The sequence below is a fragment of the Macaca mulatta genome, chromosome 2 (assembly GCF_049350105.2).
Source record: "Macaca mulatta isolate MMU2019108-1 chromosome 2, T2T-MMU8v2.0, whole genome shotgun sequence".
Taxonomy (NCBI): domain Eukaryota; kingdom Metazoa; phylum Chordata; class Mammalia; order Primates; family Cercopithecidae; genus Macaca; species Macaca mulatta.
Window position 1 is genome coordinate 3,189,268 of NC_133407.1, and position 21,504 is coordinate 3,210,771.

General features: G+C 47.8%; 1 protein-coding gene and 1 long non-coding RNA gene across 13 annotated transcripts in view; one reads left to right on the forward strand and one right to left on the reverse strand.

Moving 5' to 3' along the window:
- Positions 1-21,504, reverse strand: part of LOC106997195 (uncharacterized) — a 79,526-nt gene that overhangs the window by 44,543 nt on the left and 13,479 nt on the right. For 9 of the 11 annotated variants that reach the window (XR_013413468.1, XR_013413469.1, XR_013413473.1 and 6 more), the window contains exons 3-4: positions 19,468-19,610; positions 430-575 (exon numbers count right to left, since the gene is read on the reverse strand). This is a non-coding gene — a long non-coding RNA (uncharacterized LOC106997195). The remainder of the gene's footprint in view (positions 1-429; positions 576-19,467; positions 19,611-21,504) is intronic. The other 2 variants (XR_013413472.1, XR_013413474.1) reach the window with 2 other exon arrangements.
- On the forward strand, positions 9,684-21,070 carry APOD (apolipoprotein D). Of its 2 annotated transcripts, none has more exons than XM_015132547.3 (5): positions 9,684-9,746; positions 14,427-14,577; positions 15,866-15,987; positions 17,979-18,067; positions 20,576-21,070. In XM_015132547.3, exons 2-5 carry the CDS (start codon positions 14,455-14,457, stop codon positions 20,809-20,811), a joined length of 570 nt encoding a protein of 189 aa, XP_014988033.1. In that variant the 5' UTR covers positions 9,684-9,746; positions 14,427-14,454; the 3' UTR covers positions 20,812-21,070. The 2 variants fall into 2 exon arrangements, with proteins under 2 accessions (XP_014988033.1, XP_001098104.3); XM_001098104.5 differs by having other exon boundaries at positions 14,440-14,577.

Genomic DNA, 21,504 nt, shown 5'->3' on the forward strand with positions numbered 1-21,504 from the left:
TTCTGGAAATGGGCTCTCGGACCCTAGACAAGGTCTATGGGACCCAGGGGTGCATTGCTCTATTCTAGAGTCTGTAGTGGGTCCACTCTATTTCTCAACCCCCTTCCAAATCTGGAAAGCAGTGAAATCTGTGGTTCTTAGTCACCTCCTCTCCCTTGTACCCACCTACTTGCCCCTCCAGGAGATGGAGCCCGTGAAAAACCACTTGCCATTCTTAATGGAGTGCACTGTGATTCTCAAACCCAATAATGCTCTTTACATAGCCCTGATGAGGAGCCACTGGTAAATACTAATTCCAGAAAACTTAAAAGAAGTCTTCCAGGCCACACACAAACTCTAGACACAATACAATACCACTTTTGACAAAGTAGATCATGAGTACATACATACATACATACATACATACATAAAATAAGGTCATTTTCTTACAGACTTCAGTGAAGACATAGAAATCCTTTTCTTCACTTGTGGGCACGGCTGAGTCTGAGAGGGAGAGGGATGGCTGACACTGGGCTCAGAGGCCGGCCGGTAGTTCCCATTCACAGACAGTGCGTGCGGAAGAGCTTTGTCAGTGCCTAACAAACCAAGAAACATGCCTTTTGGAGCCAGACAGATCCAGGTGCGAATCTCGGTTAGGCCACTCACTGTGCCATGTCGGGCAAACTTGTTGACCTCTGTGAGCCTGTTCTCTCCCTGAGAAGATGGTTGTCATCATGCATACCTACATGGTTTCTACAAGAGAGAAACATAAACTGCCTGGCACAATGAGTGTCCACATCTGATACTGGCTGATCGCTCAGTGATACCTCTGTGAACCAGAACTTATCCTAACGTCACATTTTATGATCAGAAGCCGTGTTGTAGGAGTGGAAATGATGCGAGAGACAGGAGGATGGCCCAGGTCACAGTTCCTCTCCTGCTCCCACCCTTTCCCTCCCTCCCTCTCCTTTCTGTCTTGAGGCAGCACATGGCTTCCAAGACATCTCAGGCTGCAGCCTGCCCCTGCTCTCGGGGTGGTCCCCAACTCTGCTTATGAGTGCGTGGATGCTACGGCCCCCCTACCCAGATGATGGCAGCATGTGAGGCCCAAGGGCCTGGGTCTCTCCCTCCAGGGGCCTGGGCTCCAGCCCACTTGTGAACGGTTCCATTGCCTCCTGTTTATTACCTCTCTGACCCAGCATTGAGAAACTTCCCTTAACTCCTCCACAGCCAGATGGACTTGGTTAAAAGAAGCCCCAATCCCAGAAGGGACACTAATGGAAATGACAGAACGTTGAGTCACGCTGGGACCCCACAGATCTTCTGGCAGCGTTTCTACATTTCTGTGCCGTGTGCCCCTTTGACAGCTTGGAAAAAATATCCATAAATACATAAAATAAAAGACATGAGATCACAAAGGAATTCAATTACACTAAAAAACCATTCTACCCAACGTCCCATGGACATCCATGGATTTCAGATGATCAACACCTGACAGCCAAACCTCTTGCTGAGAACTTAGGAAACTCTCCAAGGTCACCCAGCTAAGAAGTGAGAGGCCTGGGACGGGAACCCCATCTCCTTATTCCTGCACCTGTGGTTTTGTGTTTTTTACTAATTTAATATTTCAGGAAACTAAGAAAAATGAAACAGAAATCTTGCTGCCTCTGCTGTGAACACTCCTGAATTTTCTCCATGTGGGGAGGTGTGGAGGAAGCCCTGCTGGCCCTCAGTGTATTCAGAAGAACTGACCTTGCTTTATCCAGGATTGCAACACCACACAAAGATTATTTCCCGGTAAACATCTGAAAAAGCTTAAGGCCACAGTAACTTGGCTGAGGATTTGGCCAGGGCCCTGGTGACCGGTTGAGATGTCCAACTCCCAAATGTGATGGGCGGCGCTGTTGGATTGTGGACTGAACAGATGGGTCAATTCCTCTGGGTCAGTTCCTCTGCTTTCAGGTGGTCAGTGTCAGGGAGTCTGGAACACTGGCCTCTGAGCCTGCCACCGACATCTCGGCCCTCAACCCTCGTTAGGAATTAGTGAGCAGTTGGTGTCCCCTTGCTCTGCTGGGAAGACTGGCAGGTATTTAACCTGAGGGTGTCAACACCTGGCCCATCTCCTAGCTGAGCCCTTTCACTCCTTTCTCTCCCTGCTGGGGTAAGAGAATGTAATGGTTAAAAGCATGAGTTTGGGGCAGGGTTTAAATTCTCACTCCATCACTTCAGAAAAGTTGCATGGCCATCTCCCCTTCCCCTTTGTTTGTTTTTTGAGCTGGAGTCTCGCTCTGTCGCCCAGGCTGGAGTGCAGTGGCACCATCTCGTCTCACTGCAACCTCTGCCTCCTGGGTTCAAGTGATTCTCCTGCCTCAGGCTCCTGAGTAGCTGGGATTACAGGTACCCGCCACCACCCCCTGCTAATTTTTGTATTTTTAGTAGAGACAGAGTTTCACCATGTTGGCCAGGCTGGTCTGGAACTCCTGACCTCAAGTGATTCACCCACCTCAGCCTCCCAAAGTGCTTGGATTACAGGCATGAGCCACTGCGCCTGGCCCTCTCTGTGTTTTCATACCTCTAATGGGAATAGTAGTCATACCTGCCTTTCAGGGTGTAGTGACAATTAGAGCTAAGGTACAGAAAGCACCTACACAGGACCTGAAGTGTTGTTTTCTGTGGTTAGGAGCCATTATTCTAACGAGCTCTGGGTTGCACCTTCCACACTGTTGCAGGAAGTCAGGGACCCTGAATGGAGGGACCGGCTGGAGCTGTGGCAGAGGAATATAAATTGTGAAGATTTCATGGACATTTATCAGTTCCCAAATAATACTTGTATAATTTCTTATGCCTGTCTTTACTTTAATCTCTTAATCCTGTTATCTTTGTAAGGTGAGGATATACATCACCTCAGCACCACTGTGATAACTGTGTTAACTGTACAAATTGATTGTAAAACATGTGTGTTTGAAAAATATGAAATCAGTGCACCTTGAAAAAGAACAGAATAACAGCAATTTTTAGGGAACGAGGGAAGAGAGCCATAAGATCTGACTGCCTGTGGGGCTGGGCAAAAACAGCGGTATTTTTCTTCTTGCAGAGAGCCTATAGACGGACATGCAAGTAAGAGAGATATCGCTAAATTCTTTTCCTAGCAAGGAATATTAATATTAATACCTTGGGAAAGGAATGCATTCCTGGGGGGAGGTCTATAAACGACCACTCTGGGAGTGTCTGTCTTATGCGGTTGAGATAAGGACTGAGATACGCCCTGGTCTCCTGCAGTAGCCTCAGGCTTATTAGGGTGGGGAAAAACTCCATCCTGGTAAATTTGTGGTCAGACTGGTTCTCTGCTCTCAAACCCTGTTTTCTGTTAAGATGTTTATCAAGACAATACATTCACTGCTGAACATAGACCCTTATCAGTAGTTCTGCTTTTGCTCTTTGCCTTGTGATCTTTGTTGGACCCTTATCAGTGGTTCTGCTTTTTCCCTTTGTCCTGTCCCCTCAGAAGCCTGTGATCTTTGTTAGACCCTTATTAGTAGTTCTGCTTTTTGCCTTTTGAAGCATGTGATCTTTGTGCCTACTCCCTGTTTTACACCCCCTCCCCTTTTGAAACCCTTAATAAAAAACTTGCTGGTTTGAGGCTCAAGTGGACATCACGGTCCTACTGATATGTGATGTCAACCCCAGTGACCCAGCTGTAAAAATCCTCTCTTTGTACTCTTTCTCTTTATTTCTCAGCCAGCTGACACTTATGGAAAATAGAAAGAACCTATGTTGAAATATTAGGGGCAGGTTCCCCCAATACCACACTGTGTCTCTTATGAATAAAGCAGGTGCTAACGCAGGTGTTGTTAGCCAAGTGGATGTATTCAGAGAAGCCCCTCCACCATTATCAGAGCAGACCTATTTCTCCCACACATCTCAGCAAAGGGCATGACTTGACCACAGCCACACAAAGAGAAAATCCTGCCTCAGCTTCTTCCTGATCTACATAGCTCTTCATCTGGGTGCCGACTCTCTGCCTTCCTCTTGTTTCTACAGACACAGAACCTTCATTTCTCCCAAAGCCCACCTCTGCCTGCACTCTGGATCCCTTCCCTCTCTCCTGCAGATTTCTCCTCCACTAGATCGTCCCTCTGTGCATGCTCTAAGTATCTCCCTTAACCTCCAGGTCTCTGTTTGACTACTAACTCTTTCTTTAATTTCTTTCACATGTAAAGAGCATTGCTGCCTCCTCTTTCCCTCCCCAACCCACTCAAACTGGGCTTCTGCCCTCCTTGCTCCCCCTGCCTCTTTTCTTGGCTCCTTCTCCTCTAATCAGTTTCTAAAGGTTAGAGGGTACCAGGGATCCGTCCTGGGCATCCTTTTCTTCCATTTCTGAATGTTCTCCCTTAGTGATCCCATCTAGGCTCATGACTTTGAAGACCATGTATGTTCTGATGACTTCCCAATCTCTGTCTCCAGCCCTGATTTTCCCCCAAACTTCACTTGAATATCTAATTGCTTTCTTAACATTTTCACTTAGATGTCTGATGGGGCAACTCAAACATAGCTTATCCATGAAGAACTTGAGTTCTTCTCCCAGACTCGCCCTCCAGGCTTCCTATTTGTAGCAGCTGGCAGGCACATTCACCCAATTGTTCAACCTTTACATCTAAGAGCCAGTCTTGACTCCCGGCGTTCCTCATCTTCCACCTGCAGCCCATCAGCAAGTCTTGTCTGCTTTATCTCCAAAGCACATTCCAAACTTGCCCACTTCTCTCCATCTGTATGCTAATCACTCTCGCCCACACCACCATCTAACTGTTTCCCAAATGACCGCAATGGCTCCTCAGCTGATCCATCTATCACCATTTTATTCTCCACTCTTGACAGTGAAGCCCAAATGGCCATGTCATGCTCTTGCCTAAAACCCTCCCATGACTCCCACTGTACTTGAAATAAAATTCAAAGTCCTCAAAGCAAGATATATTCTGGTTTCTGCCTACCCCTCTGCACTCACTTCCTCCTCACCTCTACTCCAGCCACACTGATCTCTCCGTCCCTTAAAAACTCAAAGTCCGTTCCCACCTTAGGACCCCTGCACTGGTGGTTCTTCCTGGAACGCTCTTCTCTTTGATGTTTGAATGACTGGTTCCTTTTCATCACTCACATCTCAGCTGAAATGTCAGTACTCAAAGAGGCTCTTCCTGACCACGGGACTGAAGTGGGCACCCTTCACTTCCTATCACGTCATCCTATTCTCTTTCCTTACCTCCCAGAGGAGAGTCACACAGATAGACAGGAACAATAGGTATTTTCCTGTATTTTTCCTGTCTCTCTCTCTTCCAGGAGGTAAGTCCCACAAGGGCTGAGACACTGTCTTTCTTCTTCACCACTATATCTGCAGGACTCAGAACAGTGCTCCGCCGTGTGTGTGTGTGTGTGTGTGGTGTGTGTTTGTGTGTGTGTCGTATGTGTTGCGTGTGTGTGTTGTGTGTGTGTGTGTGTGGTGTGTGTGGTGTGGTGTGTGTGTGTGGTGTGTTTGGTGTGTGTGGTGTGTGGTGTGTGTGGGGTGTGTGTGGGGTGTGTGTGTGTGGTGTGTGTGTGTGGTGTGTGTGTGTGGTGTGTGGGGTGTGTGTGTGGTGTGTGTGGTGTGGTGTGTGTGTGGTGTGTTTGGTGTGTGTGGTGTGTGGTGTGTGTGGGGTGTGTGTGTGTGTGGTGTGTGTGTGGTGTGTGTGTGTGGTGTGTGTGTGGTGTGTGGTGTGTGTGTGTGGTGTGTGTGTGGTGTGTGGTGTGGTGTGTGAGGGTGTGGTGTGTGTGGTGTGTGGTGTGTGTGGTGTGTGGTGTGTGTGTGGTGTGTGTGTGGTGTGTATGTGGTGTGTGGTGTGTGTGTGGTGTGTGTGGTGTGTGTGGTGTGTGGTGTGTGGTGTGGTGTGTGAGGGTATGGTGTGTGTGGTGTGTGTGTGGTGTGTGTGGTGTGTGGTGTGTGGTGTGTGTGTGGTGTGTGTGGTGTGTGGTGTGTGTGGTGTGTGGTGTGTGTGGTGTGTGGTGTGTGGTGTGTGTGGTGTGGTGTGTGGTGTGGTGTGTGGTGTGTGGTGTGTGTGTGTGGTGTGTGTGTGGTGTGTGTGGTGTGTGGTGTGTGTGGTGTGTGGTGTGTGTGGTGTGTGTGTGGTGTGGTGTGTGGTGTGTGTGTGTGGTGTGTGTGTGGTGTGTGTGGTGTGTGTGTGTGGTGTGTGTGGTGTGTGGTGTATGTGGGTGTGGTGTGTGGTGTGTGTGTATGTGTACATACATGCATAGTGTTGCTATATGTTGTTGAATGCATGAATGAATGGATAAATAAATTAGTAACAGAGCTAGGACCAGAACCCAGGCCTCCTGCCCCAGTTCAGCGTTTTTTCCTGCATGCCTTATCAAGCTGCTGTTTTCACCAGTTTGATTGCTGTCTTCCTGTTGACCAGATGCTTGGCACCATTCAACTTTCAACTGGTTCCAGAGCCCAGTGAGAAGGGAAATGGCCACAAGGGGGCAGGAGGGAGAGGAAAGAGGGCCTCTGAATGAATAACGAGGTCTATAAGAAGCCCAGCAAGGACTGAGAATCTAGCATTCTATTATTCATTCCATCATCCACGGAATAATATTTAGTAAACACCTGTGTGTCAGGCATCATGTAAGGTACCAGGGATAGAAAGACAAACCTACTTGGACGGATCTGACCGTCTCCAGAAGGAGATGGAGGCATAAGCACAGTGTAATGAGTGAGGACAGGGTGACACGAGCCACGAAAACACAAAGCAGACGGGAGAACGCTGCGTGGGGTGGGTTAGGAATCCGGAAGATGACCCAGGGAGGGGGACATTTGAACCGAGTCTTAAAGAGTGAAGGTGAATGATCGAAACCTCTCAGTCTGCATTTTCACATGAAAAGTACATTTGTCCGTCCCCTTTATTCTAACTGACAAAAGAAAAATCACTTTAGAAAGGCATACAGGATGACTCTGGTAGTGGAAAGAACCACTTATTAAGAAATACAGAATTCTTCATCCGGAAACGTGTTTTTTTAAGAGATGAGATAGTTCTCTATTTCTTGCCACAAAGAGTCCACTCAAATAACTGCATCTTCCCTGCGGGTCTTGGAGTGAAACCACTGAGGCAATCACCTACATGAAGAAAGATCACCCAACAGAAAACTGCTTTCCGGAAACACCACAGACCACAGACTGTCTCTTTAAGAAATGTGCTGTCAGGTAAAAGCAAGATTTTGCAGCAGGTGAAAGAATGAGGTAGATGTATGTGTATTGAAATAGAGAGATAGATTCATTGCTACATTTTTGAAAAGTTTCTTGGCTGGGTGTCTTGGCTCACGCCTGTAATCCCAGCACTTTGGGAGACCGAGGTGGGCGGATCACCTGAGGTCAGGAGTTCGAGACCAGTCTGGCCAACATGGTGAAATCCCATCTCTCCTAAAAATACAAAAATCAGTTGGGTGCGGTGGCCTGTGCCTGTCATCCCAGCTACTCGGGAGGCAGAGGCAGGAGAAGCAGTTGAACCAGGAAGGCAGAGGTTGCAGTGAGCCAAGGGTGCACCACCGCACTCCAGCCTGGATGACAGAGTGAGTGAGAGTCGGTCTCAAAAAAAAAAAAAAGTTTCAGAACATTGAATATTGTTATTATTACGTAGGGATCTGTATAGAAAGATCTAGAGGAATAATTACAAACAAAAGTGTGGGATGATGAGGTGCTCACATTTCTTGAGTCCTGCATTTTGGTACTATTTTAATTGTTCTGAACAAATGTGTATTTATTTTGGGACTTGTTTAGAACATAGCTCTGATTTGTTTTATGACGCTTAAGAATGTGTTACTGGTATACATTCCAGAAACATGTGAGGACAGGATTTCCCTAACGTATACCACTTCCCAATACTTACAGAAAAAATAAACTGAGACCCAGGAAGATGGTGCGGCTTTTCTCCTAGACTGGGACCTTCAGCTCCATGGTTGCCAACTTCAGTGCTGAAAGCTCAAATACACAGGTATCTCCAACTCCAACATACATATTTGGAAACTTAGGCAACATTGCTTTGTGGAAAACTGTGCAACTCCTTACAGGAGAGAGAATTTTTTGTATTAAGCTGAAAAGCGGCTAATGGTGTATTTCTTCAACGACAGGCAATTCTTGGTGGCAAATGTGACACAGGTGAAGAAGACAGAAACGTACAGGCTAGTGCTTTTCCAGAAATACAAGTGAAATCAAAATCGCATGGATATTACCTCTGGTGCCTTTTGTCTATCTTAGAAACTCACTAAGTTCTTTGGACAGCACCCATTTAATTTATAAGTGTTTACTGAGCACTTAGCATACGCTTAGCCACTGGGGTACAACGCAGTCACAGAGGCAAATTCTTGGCACCCCTCGAGCTCCTATCCTCCTGGGGAAACATACTAAGCAAGATAATGTATAAATAAGGGAGAGAATTTCGGGTAAAGATATAACGAAGCAGGGAAAGGAACGGTGACAAGAGTGCTATTTTTGTAAAGGTCAGGAAGCCTTTTAGGGAAAAGTGCCATTTGAGCAGGGACCTGGAGTGAGGAAGGGAGCTACGCAGAGCTCTCAGGGGAGGGCAGCAAAGGAGGTCAGCAAGAGGCAGGCCCTGGGCAGGAATAAGAATTTCTTATGTTTCTCAAAAGGCGAAGAACATCTTAAAGAGCTCACAGCATTTGGAATGTTAAGGTTCTGTGTTGCTGTTTTCATGTTTATAGACTCAGTGCTGTAAATGTAGCTCTGTTGCTTACATATTTTAGAATGAATTTTATTTAGGAGTCTAAATCTACTACGAAGGCACGGCCTTATCTAAATGTCTCTAAAAATACCTCCTGCCTATCACAAAGAAAGACAGAATTTCACTCACAAGAGTCAAAGTTGTTCATTCCACCAGGAGAGAGAAGGCTGGACCAACAGCACCCCTGGGTTTAAGTCCACACTCCCCACTCCCTGACAGACTGCCTTGAACATGTGGCTGGAGGGGTCACAAAAGGGACAGAGAACAGAGTGACAGAAGATGCCTTCTGCAGTCTCAACTTTTAGCCCCAGTTGTTTGAGAACTGGTATCTCCCCTACACATCTGGCTCTGGTGGAGACAGAAATGACAGCGCCTACTTACAACGAGGAGACTGTGGCTCAGAGAAGTCAGGCGGCTGCCCCGCACCGTGGAGAAAGCCAGCTCTGCCTCGTAACCCTCGCTCCGCTGCCTGGCTCTGCCTGGCTCCCATTAGAGTCCGTGTGCCACTTCAGGAAACGAGCTTGTTGATTTTTCATTTACACAAAAATGAAAAATAAACACCAGATGTTTAAAAACATGTTGCAACACGTCCTGCTGGAACTTAAAAGTGCATTCTGACCAAAAAAATTAAATTAGAAAATCCACATAGCAAAAAAAAAAAAAATGTTTTGAATGAAAATAGTTTGTCTCTCTCTCACACATACTCTCTCTTGCACACACACACTCACATACACACACGAAAACAATATCTCATTTCTCCTTCAGGAAGCAGCTGTGAAGGAAATTGGGGGAGGAGGGTGGACACAACATCCCATCTTTGTGTTTCGGTACAGACTAAGCTTTTAGGCCAGCTCTCCTGGCTGGAGGGGAGGCGTGGCCTGCATGAGAAGTAAACATCAGAGATCTGAAGAAGCTTATAAAATCGCTTGGGAGAGGCCAGTCACCAAGACAGGCATCTCAAATCGGCTGATTCTGCATCTGGAAACTGCCTTCATCTTGAAAGAAAAGGTATGTACTGTAGTTTTCACCTTTTCATTTATGATAATAATGTCTAAAATAGGAACGGTCTTGGTTCTCCATTGCCCCTTTTCAGCTACATATAATCACCACTGATTGAGAGCTTGTGCCGGTAGCGTTAGACTTGTTCTCATTTTTCCTCAAACAAATGTACAAGGTAGGTATTATCAGAGCCATTCTTCCGGTGACGAAACTGAGGTAGATACACTAGCAACAGGCCTAAGATAAAACCAAACCCAGCGTGAACTCATCCCAGCATCTTTTGCTTACTCCTCCAAACTGGACAATAAGGAATTTCTCCATGCACCAACACCGTGCCAGGTGAATTCTCAGCGAGCTGTCCAACTGTGCATCACAGTAAAATAATCTGGAAACTGGAATTAATGGTGTGAATAGAAAATGCATTTAATGTCATAAAATATTGTGTTTGGGAGATACGTTTCTTGTTGTATTTAAGGGCTAAATGAGTCTTTGAGACCTAATGACTTATTGGAAACTATTTTATTTTAAGAGGTGAAATTTCAAAATCTAGTCCTTCATGTTCTGCAGGTCTTTGAGGTCAAGTGCTGTGACCCCAGGCACTGAGGGCGCAGGCTTGTGGGAGACCTAGGCTTACATTCTAGCCTATTCCCAGGCACTAAGAGCACAGGCTTGTGGGAGACCTAGGCTTACATTCTGGCTTTGTAGTTTACCAGGAAGTAACCCGGGCAAATTCACCTCGTTCGTACAAAGAGTGTCAGCAGAGGTTGCCTCCAGAGGAGGTGCTGTGGAGACTGAGTGCATAGCACCCTTAAAATCCTGAGACCAGGGCTTCTCCGTGGGGAAGCTTAATGCAAGTGGAGCAGTGATTTCCAGCTAGTGCCAAGCCCAAGGTGGATGCACTATAACCTTAGTAGGATTCCTTTCAAATTACCTCATATTCTGTTAAAAATCATATTTATTTATTTATTTTTTATTTTTTGAGATGGAGTTTCACTTTGTCACCCAGGCTGGAGTGCAGTGGCACGATCTCGGCTCACTGCAGCCTCTGCCTCCCAGGTTCAAGTCATTCTTGTGCCTCAGCCTCCCAAGTAGCTGGGATTACAGGACTGCGCCACCACGCCCAGCTAATTTTTGTATTTTTTGTTTGTTTGTTTTTGTTTTGTTTTTTTTGAGATGGAGTTTTTGCTCTATTGCCCAAGCTAGAGTGCAATGGTGCGATCTTGGCTTACTGCAACCTCTGTCTCCCACATTCAAGCAATTCTCCTGCATCAGCCTCCCGAGTAGCTGGGATTACAGGTACCCGCCACCACACCTGGCTAATTTTTTGTATTTTTAGTAGAGACGGGGTTTTGCCATGTTGACCAGGCTGGTCTCAAACTCTTGACCTCAGGTGATGCACCCATCTCAGCCTCCCAAAGTGCTAGGATTACAGGCATGAGCCACTGCACCTGGCACAATTTTTGTATTTTTAGTAGAGACAGGGTTTCACCACATTGGGCAGGCTGATCTCAAACTCCTGACCTCAAATGATCTGCCCACCTCGGCTTCCCAAAGTGCTGGGATTACAGGCATTAGCCATCGTGCCTGGCCAAAAATAATATTTAAATTATACTTAGTTTGTAAAGTATTTAAACTCCTCATTAGAACAGTATTCCTATTGATATCAGAAGAAGATGCAAAAATATAAGTCGTATATAATCCATATGTTACCCACAGTCTTAAGTACACATTAAGAACATGCTGAATAAGTAATGGGCAAATTAGAATGGAAGGACATTGAAAACTATGATGGATGCTGTCCACCCTCTCTTACGAGGAGTTTTTGTTGTTGTTGTTGTTGTTGTTGTTGCTTGCTTGCTTGTTTGTTTTGAGATGGAGTTTTGCTCTTGTTGCCCAGGCTGGAGTACAATGGTGCGATCTCGGCTCACCACAACCTCCACCTCCCAGGTTCAAGCAATTCTCCTGCCTCAGCCTCCCGAGCAGCTGGGATTACAGAAGCGCACCACCATGCCCGGCTATTTTTTTTTAATTTGTAGTAAAGACAAGGTTTCTCTGTGTTGGTCAGGCTGGTCTCAAACTCCCGACCTCAGGTGATCCATTTGCCTCAGCCTCCCAAAGTGCTGGGATTACAGGCACGAGCCACCACACCCGGCCTCACAAGGAGTTTTAATCACAGGAATAAAACTAATGTAGCCAAGAGGCACCTTTGGAAGAGAGGCAATCAAGGGGGTTTGCTCTGAAATCCTCCTACTGAGGTAAAGAATATGTTTCAGCCCACAAGAGAACATTTTATCAGAGTCAGATGTAGAACTGACTTTTGTTGTAAGTGTCGTGTGGTGGTGAGACTCATCAGGTCACTGTGGCGGGGGGTTACTGAAAGGCCCTGTGGTGGCACAGAAGAAGCAGGTTCAGGGTGCTGCGGACAGGAAAGGCGGAGATGGGCCCGAGTCCCAGCTGTCTGCCCCTTCCAAGCCCCAGCTTCACCATCTGTACACCTTGGAAGTAGGGCTAGAGAGATGACCTCTGAGGTCCTCTCCACTGTGGGGGACCTTGTAGAATGTGCATAATGTGTGGCCAGTCTTTGAGCTTTGATCTCTGGGCCAGGCTTTCAGCTTGGGCCTACGAACTAGAACTAAACATCTCTTTAAAATGGATGCAAATTTGTGTGGGTTTAGGCTGCATTTCTATAAATTCGTCATCCCCTAAAAGGTTAAAAGACAGGTGTTGTTTACACGGTGGTGGAGCTGCTGAGAAAGGGAGCCTCAAAGACCAGGGAAAGCGGCCCTGTTGCAGACTTGCTCAAAGGGCCTCAGTAATTGTCCCCCACCGCAGCGACCCCAGCTGGCAAGCTTCCACTCATTACATAACTGTTCTTCTGAAAACCAGGCAACAAAACCTCCAGGAAAAAAAAGCTATTGATTATTAAAGGGTATTTAGAGGTTTAGAGACTCATAAGAAAGCAGTTATAATTATTCCTGTAATGACACATCCTTTGAAATGCTCAGATCTGAGAACATTTTGCTTGCATTGCATCAGTCATCATCATTACAGGGAGAAACGCAGAGAGCTGGAAATAGCTCATGTGCAAGCTACAGGCAAGGAGTCATAAGGAAAGGAGCAAATTGACAGCAAGTCAGTGAAGGAAACGGGGGAGCTTCAAATACCCAGAACCTGCACACAGTTCTGCAGCCTCCGTCTCCCCGCCGCCTCCGTCTCCCCGCCGCCTCCGTCTCCCCGCCCTCCGTCTCCCCGCAGCCTCCGTCTCCCCGCAGCCTCCGTCTTCCCGGCCTCCGTCTCCCTGCCCTGCTGCCCCGCTTCAAAGCCAGCTTCTGCTGCCAAAGGACTCTTGGGGTTGAAATGCCTGTTGCACAGTTACACATCAGCCGACAGTCCTTCTCTGATTTAATGAACTTCATCGATGAAAAATACCCTCAACAGGCCAGGTGCAGTGGCTCAGGCCTGTAATCCCAGCACTTTGGGAGGCTGAGGCGGATGGATCACCTGAGGTCAGGAGTTTGAGACCAGCCTGGCCAACATGGCAAAACCCCATCTCTACTAAAAATACAAAAATTAGCCAGGAGTTGTGGCAGGCACCTGTAATCTCAGCTACTCGGGAGATTGAGGCAGGAGAATCACTTGAACCGGGAGGGAGAGGTTGCAGTGAACCGAGGTCGCGTCAGTACATTCCAGCCTGGGTGACAGAGTGAGACTCCATCTCAAAACAAAACAAAACAAAACAAAAACCCTCAACAGAATGTCAAAAAAAAAAGAAAGAAAACAAAAAAAAGAAACAGAAACCTGCGAAACCATCATCTTTCTGCTTTTGATAATAACAGTAAGGAGCATTGACTGAGCATTTACTTTGTGTCAGACACTCCCCTAAGTACTCTCTCGATATTATCTCATGTAATTCTCACAAAAATTCATGAACTAGGAATGAGTATTATTCCCACTTACTAGACAAGGAAGCTAAGGCATAAATTGGACACAGTTATACTTAGCATGGCCAGAGTCAGGATCTGAACCTGGCTGGGTGACCCTGGGGTCCCCAGCAGGCCGCTCCCTGTTAAGGTTTCCAAGCGCACTCTTGGGCTGGTAGAGCAGCCAGCAAGCTGAGGGCAGGGGGAGGGGTGTCACAGAGCCATCTCCCCGAAGAATCTCGGAGACACTAAGTGTTGGGCAAGGTTTGGTTTGGTTTTGTGTCTTTCATGGTTCGCTTGGAGGCTTTAATTTCCCACTTTACACAGCCCCCTCCATGTCCCCCACTTTACACAGCCCCCTCCATGTCCCCCACTTTACACAGCCCCCTCCGCGTTGTTTCTGTTCATTTGACAAGTATCTACTGAGCCGACACTCTGAGGCCCGTGGGTGATTCTGAGGAGAACCAGACACGGTGCCTACCCTGGGAGATGCATAATCAGGTGGGAGTGGGGTGCAAAATCAATCCAACAAACTGGAATAGCAGGCGGAGAGTGCCCTGGTGGAGGTGCAGAGGCTCCGAGGAAAGCCTCACAGCAATACGGACAGGCAGGTGTCCCCTGCAGGATGCGGGTTCACATGGGCTTGGGAGAGAAGAGGAGAGACCGCCCACAGAGGGGCCCGTGGGCACAGGACTCTTGCTTCATGATTGTGTGGACTTAGGAGGCTCAGAATGACAACCCCAGCTGCTGTGTGTTCCTCTAACTCCAGGTCCCTTCTCCAGCCACCCAGCCCCAAGATGGTGATGCTGCTGCTGCTGCTTTCCGCACTGGCTGGCCTTTTCGGTGCAGCAGAGGGACAAGAATTTCGTCTTGGGAAGTGCACCTCGCCTCCAGTGCAGGAGAATTTTGACCCGAATAAGGTAAAAGGTGAACCTCCCATTTGTTTTGCTGCCTCTGATGTGAACAAGCATTCTACAAGATTCAATTTAATTATGCTGCTTTAATTTCCACTGCACACCTTGGGACACATATTTATCTTATTTGGGGTTTCCCCAAAGCGGACAATCTGCTGAGACAAAGACTGGGGGCAGAGAGGTTCGGGGTGATCCCAGGACGCACAAGAGCAGGTGGGAAAGTGAGTCGGAGTCAGCACAGAAGCAATAAAGGGAGCATCCATGAGCTGTCACCCTGGGCCGTCAGGGTCAGTCACACTGGGCACCCTCTGAGGACAGGTGGAGCATGCTCCTCCGATTGTCCATCAGCTGCTGCCCGCAGGCCATGGGAGCGTCTGTGGCGCTAGCCAAGCCCCCTGGCAGAGGACAGACACAGCGCCTCATCCCCATCACCTCCCCAAAGCCTTGGTGACCAACTCCCTATTCAGGGTGGATGAAGAAAGTTCCATGCACTCTGGAGTCCTAGCTCCCCACAGCAAACACATCTGACTTTGCACAAGATTTGAAGATGACTTGTAGAATCATGCACTGTTTCAGAAGAAAGTTACTTCCCATCATCCCCCTTTATTTTTTTCTTTTTCTTTTTTTGTTTTTTCCTGAGGCAGAGTCTTGCTCTCTCGCCCAGGCTGGAGTGCAGTGGCGTGATCTCGGCTCACTGGGACTACAGCCGCCCGCCACCACGCCCGGCTAAATTTTTGTGTTTTTAGTAGAGACAGGGTTTCACTAAGTTAGCCAGGATGGTCTCCATCTCCTGACCTCGTGATCCACCCGCCTCAGCCACCCAAAGTGCTGGGATTACAGGTGTGAGCCACCACGCCCGGCCAATTTTTTGTATTTTTAGTACAGACGGAGTTTCATCATGTTGACCAGGATGGTCTCGACCTCCTGACCTTGTGATCCTTCTGTCTTGGCCTCCCAAAGTGCTGGGATTACAGGTGTGAGCCACCGCACCCAGCCCCATCATCCCCCCCCCCCCTTTTTTTTTTTTTACAGAGTCTAGAATGTCACAGCAATATTGGCTGAAGGGGACACTGAGAAGAGCGCTTTGCTCAGCATTCACCCCCCCCGCCCACACATCCCATCCTAGTCACGGATTCTCATTTCAATTAATCTCTTGCCCAGTTGCCCCTGGGAACAATGAGGCCCATTTTTGTCTGGCTTCCCCAGGACAGGGCTCAACTTCTGCACAACAGTGCAGAAAAGGTTGCAGGTCCCCAGAGAACCACAGGTTTTGCTCTGCTTGTTGTCTCTGCAGTATTTCGGAAGATGGTACGAAATTGAGAAGATCCCAACAACCTTTGAGAAGGGACGCTGCATCCAGGCCAACTACTCACTAAAGGAAAATGGAAAGATCAAAGTGTTAAACCAGGAGTTGAGGTGAGTGGCTGTGGCTATCTGGGGCCAGGCCTGTGGAGTGCGGACCCGGAGTGACCAGGTGTCCGGCAGCCTGGGTCAGGGAGGATGGGATCCTTGCCAGGTCTGGACTGCCTGCTCCTAGCAGGAATTGAGAGGAAAGCATTTGTCAGGCAAGGATGGCAAGGACTAGGATCCACTTATGCGTTTCCATGACCACCTGCTGGGCACAAACTGACAGGGTTCCTGCCCTCACTGCAAAATAGATACTCTGGTAGCAAAGAACATCGAGACCATCTCCTCTGACCTCCAGTCCAGGAGAGAAGCCGCTTGACACCATCTGCTGACAGAAGCATCCAGCTTTGTTCAAACACTTCCGGGAACGGGGAGCTCATCACCTTCCAGGACAGTTCATCCCATCTCTGGGCAGCTTATGTATCAGAAAGCTCCTTTTCTTATTAAGCAAGAATCACATACACAATATATACACATCCTATGTAAGCAGGATATCCTTTAGAAATGTACAATTCTATTACCGAGGGCTTCTAACACAATATTTAATCCAGAAAGTTACACTTTGGAAAGCAAATATAAACTTAAGAAGAGCCCCAGGAAGAACTCCTTCCTATCCCCCTTCTACTCTTGAAAATACGAATGCAGTTTTTCATGAACATGTTGTGAGTTCATGGTCAGAGACTGGTGTCCCGAAAACCGTTCTGGAGCAAAATGCAATTGATGGTGAAAAGGGCAGAATCTGTTGGGAGGAGACTGGTTTGTTGCTAAGTCAATGTGTGCAGATAGGAACAGACCATCTTCTCCCGCTGTCTGAGATCCAGATGAGAGAGGAGGGCGCGGTCTCCAGCTTTACATGGTGATAAACAGAGAATGTAGTAGGGAACATCAGAGCACATTTCCCAAAACCCCTGGCCTGTTGCTCATTGTCTGGTTTCTAGGACATCTGTCACCACTAACCATAGCACTAACCCACTGTCTTTTTTTTTTTCTTCTCCCTGAGACGAAGTCTCACTCTGTTGCCCAGGCTGGAGTGAGTGGTGCGATCTCGGCTCACTGCAACCTTCGCCTCCCAGGTTCAAGCAATTCTCCTGCCTCAGCCTCCCGAGTAGCTGGGACTACAGGTGCCTGCCACCACCGCACCTGGCTAATTTCTTGTAGTTTAGTAGAGACGGGGTTTCACCATGTTGACCAGGCTGATCTCCATCTCCTGACCTCGTGATCTGTCCCCCTTGGCCTCCCAAAGTGCTGGGATTACAGGCATGAGTCACCGCACCCGGCCAACCTACTGAGTTTCTAACACATATGACTGCTCTAATTTCAGTTGGCCTCCCTGCTCTGCCTTGAGGATTGATGAACAGACATCATCTCCTCTGTTGGCTCCCTAGGAAGACCACCCTGATGCCTTTCCACCCTCACCAGGCCTGGTGGTGCACACCTGTAATCCCATTTCCCGGCGAGGCTGAGGGAGGAGAAGTGCTTGAACCCAGGAGGCAGAGGTTGCAGTGAACTGAGACCACACCACTGCACTCCAGCCTGGGGAACAGAGCAAGACTCCGTCTCCAAAAAAAAAAAAAAAGTGAATCTTCTTTGTGTATTGCGTTGTTTTGTTTGTTTTTCCATTCTCTTTTATTCCCTCTCTTTGGAGCCTGGGAGCAGGAATTGGTCTTTCAGGCCATTGCAGATAGTCAGAGACAGTGCTGAAGTGCAAGGGCCTACCATACTGTCCCGTCCTGGAGCTTGTCAATTGCGGCTTCTTATCACCCCGCTGCCCTCTTCCCCTGCTTGGCCTCAGAGACAGTCACAAAGGAAAGGGCAGGCCGTGGAGCTGGGGTCTAGCCTGCCTTTGAGAGCCTCTCTTACCAGAAATCACGGTGTTGGCTGCCATGGTCCTTAGTGGCACAAATCTTGCCTTTCATTGCTTTTTGGCTTTCAATGAGTTGTTTTTCTTTTCTCTTTTCTTTTTTGTTTTTTGTATTTTTTCTTTTTTTTACTCATTGCAGAGCTGATGGAACTGTGAATCAAATTGAAGGTGAAGCCTCCCCAGTTAACATCACAGAGCCTGCCAAGCTGGAAGTTAAGTTCTTCTGGTGTAAGTCTCCACTTTTCCCAGGACGATTCAGGGACAGGAAATATGCAAACTGAAGGCTAGCGCCCTGGCTTGGAGAATTCCTGAGACACCTGAGTGTCATCTCTAATGAGTCAGCATATAATTATCTGTCAAACACTTACTACATGCCATGCACTGGGGTTGCCATGATGAGCCAGACAGAGCTGGCCTTGGTACTTACGGAGCTCACATCCCAGTGCGGATACGGACACTAGCTAGCGTTTCAATAGGTGAAACACAAATAGGTGCACACAGGACGGGGCTGTAGAAGACCCAATCCAGTCTTGTTTCTCAGAGGAAACTGGGGCCCGAAAAATTAGCAGATCTTAGCAGAACAACCTGCATGGCGCAGAAACTTGGAAGCAAGAGACGACGAGAGTGATGGTAAATTTGAATCCTGCTTCAGCCACCTTCCAGTCACATTGTTGGGGATCCTGTGAGATATCTAATGAAAGGCATTTGCCTCTGGGTTCTGAGCTAACTGAGGAAGGGACACAGGCAATAGAGAAGGCACCAAATATCAGTTTTACTGCTGATGTAGCTACACTAGAGAGTTCAACCCAGAACCGTGAGGCTTTCTAACACGAACAGTGCTTGAGAGCCCCTTTCCCACCTGCAGGGCAGACACTGAAGTCATCAGCTACAAAAATTACTCCCCCCACTTCCCACTTCTCATCCCTGCCACTCCTCCACCCCCCACCAGTCAAGTTCCTAGAGGCGGGCGGAGAGGAAGTTCTTATTTTATAGGCCAAGAAAGGAAGCTGGGAGGAGAAAACAGTTCTTCTCACACATATGAATGTGGACAACTAACTTCACATGTACAAGCCAGAAATAACTGCTCAGTGTCGTGAAAGTAAACTAGATACACACGCTCTGTAAACTGTAAAGGGCTTTATACACAGTTTCTCTTGTTATTTTTATCAAGAAGGAAGCTAAAGTGCAGGCGGGCTGAGTGACGCAGGCCGTCACTGAACTCATTAGAAGAGTTGGGACCTAAACCTAGGTCTCCAAACTCTCCACTTATTCTTCCCACACGGATCAGGGATGGGGACTGGAGTGAAAGCTAACTATTACGTGCCTAACAGCCTTCATAAGGAAGCCTGGGACAGGAACTAAAAGAGGCAGGAGCTATTGGCTGGGAAAGGTGGAGGGAAAGATGTATTCTGGTTGGGAGGATTAGATGTAGGCCTTGTAGGATGTATGGGAGATTACGGGAAAGGATTTCCAAGTGAAGGGAACTGGAGCATAGAAGTGAAGGGAACTGGAACATAGAAGGACTGAATACAGGCATATCACGAAGTCAGAAGTCAGAACTCAGAAGTTCGAGACCAGCCTGGCCAACATGGTGAAACCCCGTCTCTACTAAAGACATAAAAAATTACCTGGGCATGGTGGCGCCTGCCTGTAATCCCAGCTGCTCAGGATGCTGAGGCAGGAGGATCTCTTCAACCCCAGAGGTGGAGGTTGCAGTGAGCTGAGATTGTGCCATTGTACTCCAGCCTGGGTGATAAGAGCGAAACTCCATCTCAAAAAAAAAAAAGAAGAAGAAGAAGAAGAAGAAGGCCTGAATAAAGCAGCCTAGAGTCTGGGAGGGTACATGGAGAGGGCGATGAGGTTAGGAAGGGCCTTGAATGCCACATTAGATGACTTGAAGTTTCTTCCATAAACAATAGGAGACTGTCAAAGTTTTCAAATGAGGAGAGACAAGTGAAGTTTTTTTTCTGTATTGTATCTGGGTAAATTTACTCTTGAGAGCTGGTGCACGAGAGGAAGGCAGAATGTGCAGGCCTGGGTGTGTGTGGGTGGGCCATGATGCCACTGCTGGCAGAGGTGGGAGACAGATTTTTCCAAAATCACTCTGGGCTTAAGAGTTCTCGGCCGGGCGCGGTGGCTCAAGCCTGTAATCCCAGCACTTTGGGAGGCCAAGACAGGTGGATCACTAGGTCAGGAGATCAAGACCACCCCGGCTAACACAGTGAAACCCCGTCTCTACTAAAAATGCAAAAAACTAGCCGGGCGAGGTGGTGGTGCCTTTAGTTCCAGCTACTCAGGAGGCTGAGGCAGGAGAATGGCGGGAACCCGGGAGGCGGAGCTTGTAGTGAACTGAGATCCGGCCACTGCACTCCAGCCTGGGCGACAGAGCAACACTCCATCTCAAAAAAAAAAAAAAAGAGTTCTCAGTCCAGCTGAGAACACACAGAGCAGCTGAAATGTGCAGATGGGTGATGACTATAACGCTCTCTCTCTCTCTCTGGGTGAGTGAGGCAGGCAGGCAGGCAGGGCACCAACAGTGCTAGAGAGGTAAGTCGGAAACACTCAGTCTAGGCTTTTGTCCAGACTTCTTTCAAGGGTCTTTCTGTTTCTGGATTGATAAACAAAGTCAGAGGCCAGAGGGCTTGGTGGGTGGTTGTCTGGGCCACCCTTCTTGTGTTGTCCTGAGGTTTCTCTTGCCCTCTCCCTCCAATAATGCTGCCTCTCTCTGGTTCTCAGTTATGCCATCGGCACCGTACTGGGTCCTGGCCACCGACTATGAGAACTATGCCCTCGTGTATTCCTGTGTCAGCATCATCAATCTTTTTCGTGTGGATTATGCTTGGATCTTGGCAAGAAACCGTCATCTCCCTTCAGAAACAGTGGACTTTCTAAAAAATATCCTGACTTCTAATAACATTGATGTCAAGAAAATGACGGTCACAGATCAGGAGAACTGCCCCGAGTTCTCGTAACCACGCTCCACAGGGAGGCTGTGCCCACTCCACGTTACATTTCCTGCTTTGCTTTCCCCCACCCCACCCACTCCTCATAAACACAAACCAATCAACCATGACAAACCTTCGCAAACACCAGAAGGGAGGGTTGACCACGGAAGACAGTGGTGAGGAGCTCAAGGGAGTTGGCCTGAACACATAGCCATACCCTACCCTGTTACCCTGCTAGCTGCAAAATAAACTTGTTGCTGACCTGCTGTGCTCACGGTGATTGCAAGTTGGATTAATTATTGTGGGTTTTTCATTATAAGCTTATGCTTAGAAATCCTTAAACAGGCTGGTCGTGGTGGCTTATGCCTGTAATTCCAGTACTTTGGGAGGCTGAGGCAGGAGGATCACCTGAGGCCAGGAGGTCAAGACCAGTCTGGGCAACATAGCAAGACCTCATCTCTACAAAAAATTTTTAAAAATTAGCTAGGTATGGTGGTGCACACCTATGCTAGCTACTCAGGAGGTGGTGGCAGGAGGATCACTTGAGCCCAAGAGTTTGAGGGTACAGTGAGCTATGATGGCACCACTGCACTGCAGCCTGGGCAACAGAGCAAGACCCTGCCTCTAAAAAGAAAAAAGAAAAAAAAAATCCTGAAGCAGTTATGTTGAAAAAACCAAGCACTGAATTGTCCTAGTTTAAAGGTAACAATCCTGTTTCTG

Coding starts and splice junctions, on each gene's coding strand:
- APOD (XM_015132547.3), top strand. CDS start 14,455: ATGGTGATGCTGCTGCTGCTGCTTTCCGCACTGGCTGGCCTTTTCGGT. Junction 14,578..15,865: donor AGAATTTTGACCCGAATAAG/GTAAAAGGTGAA, acceptor TTGTCTCTGCAG/TATTTCGGAAGATGGTACGA. Junction 15,988..17,978: donor GTGTTAAACCAGGAGTTGAG/GTGAGTGGCTGT, acceptor TACTCATTGCAG/AGCTGATGGAACTGTGAATC.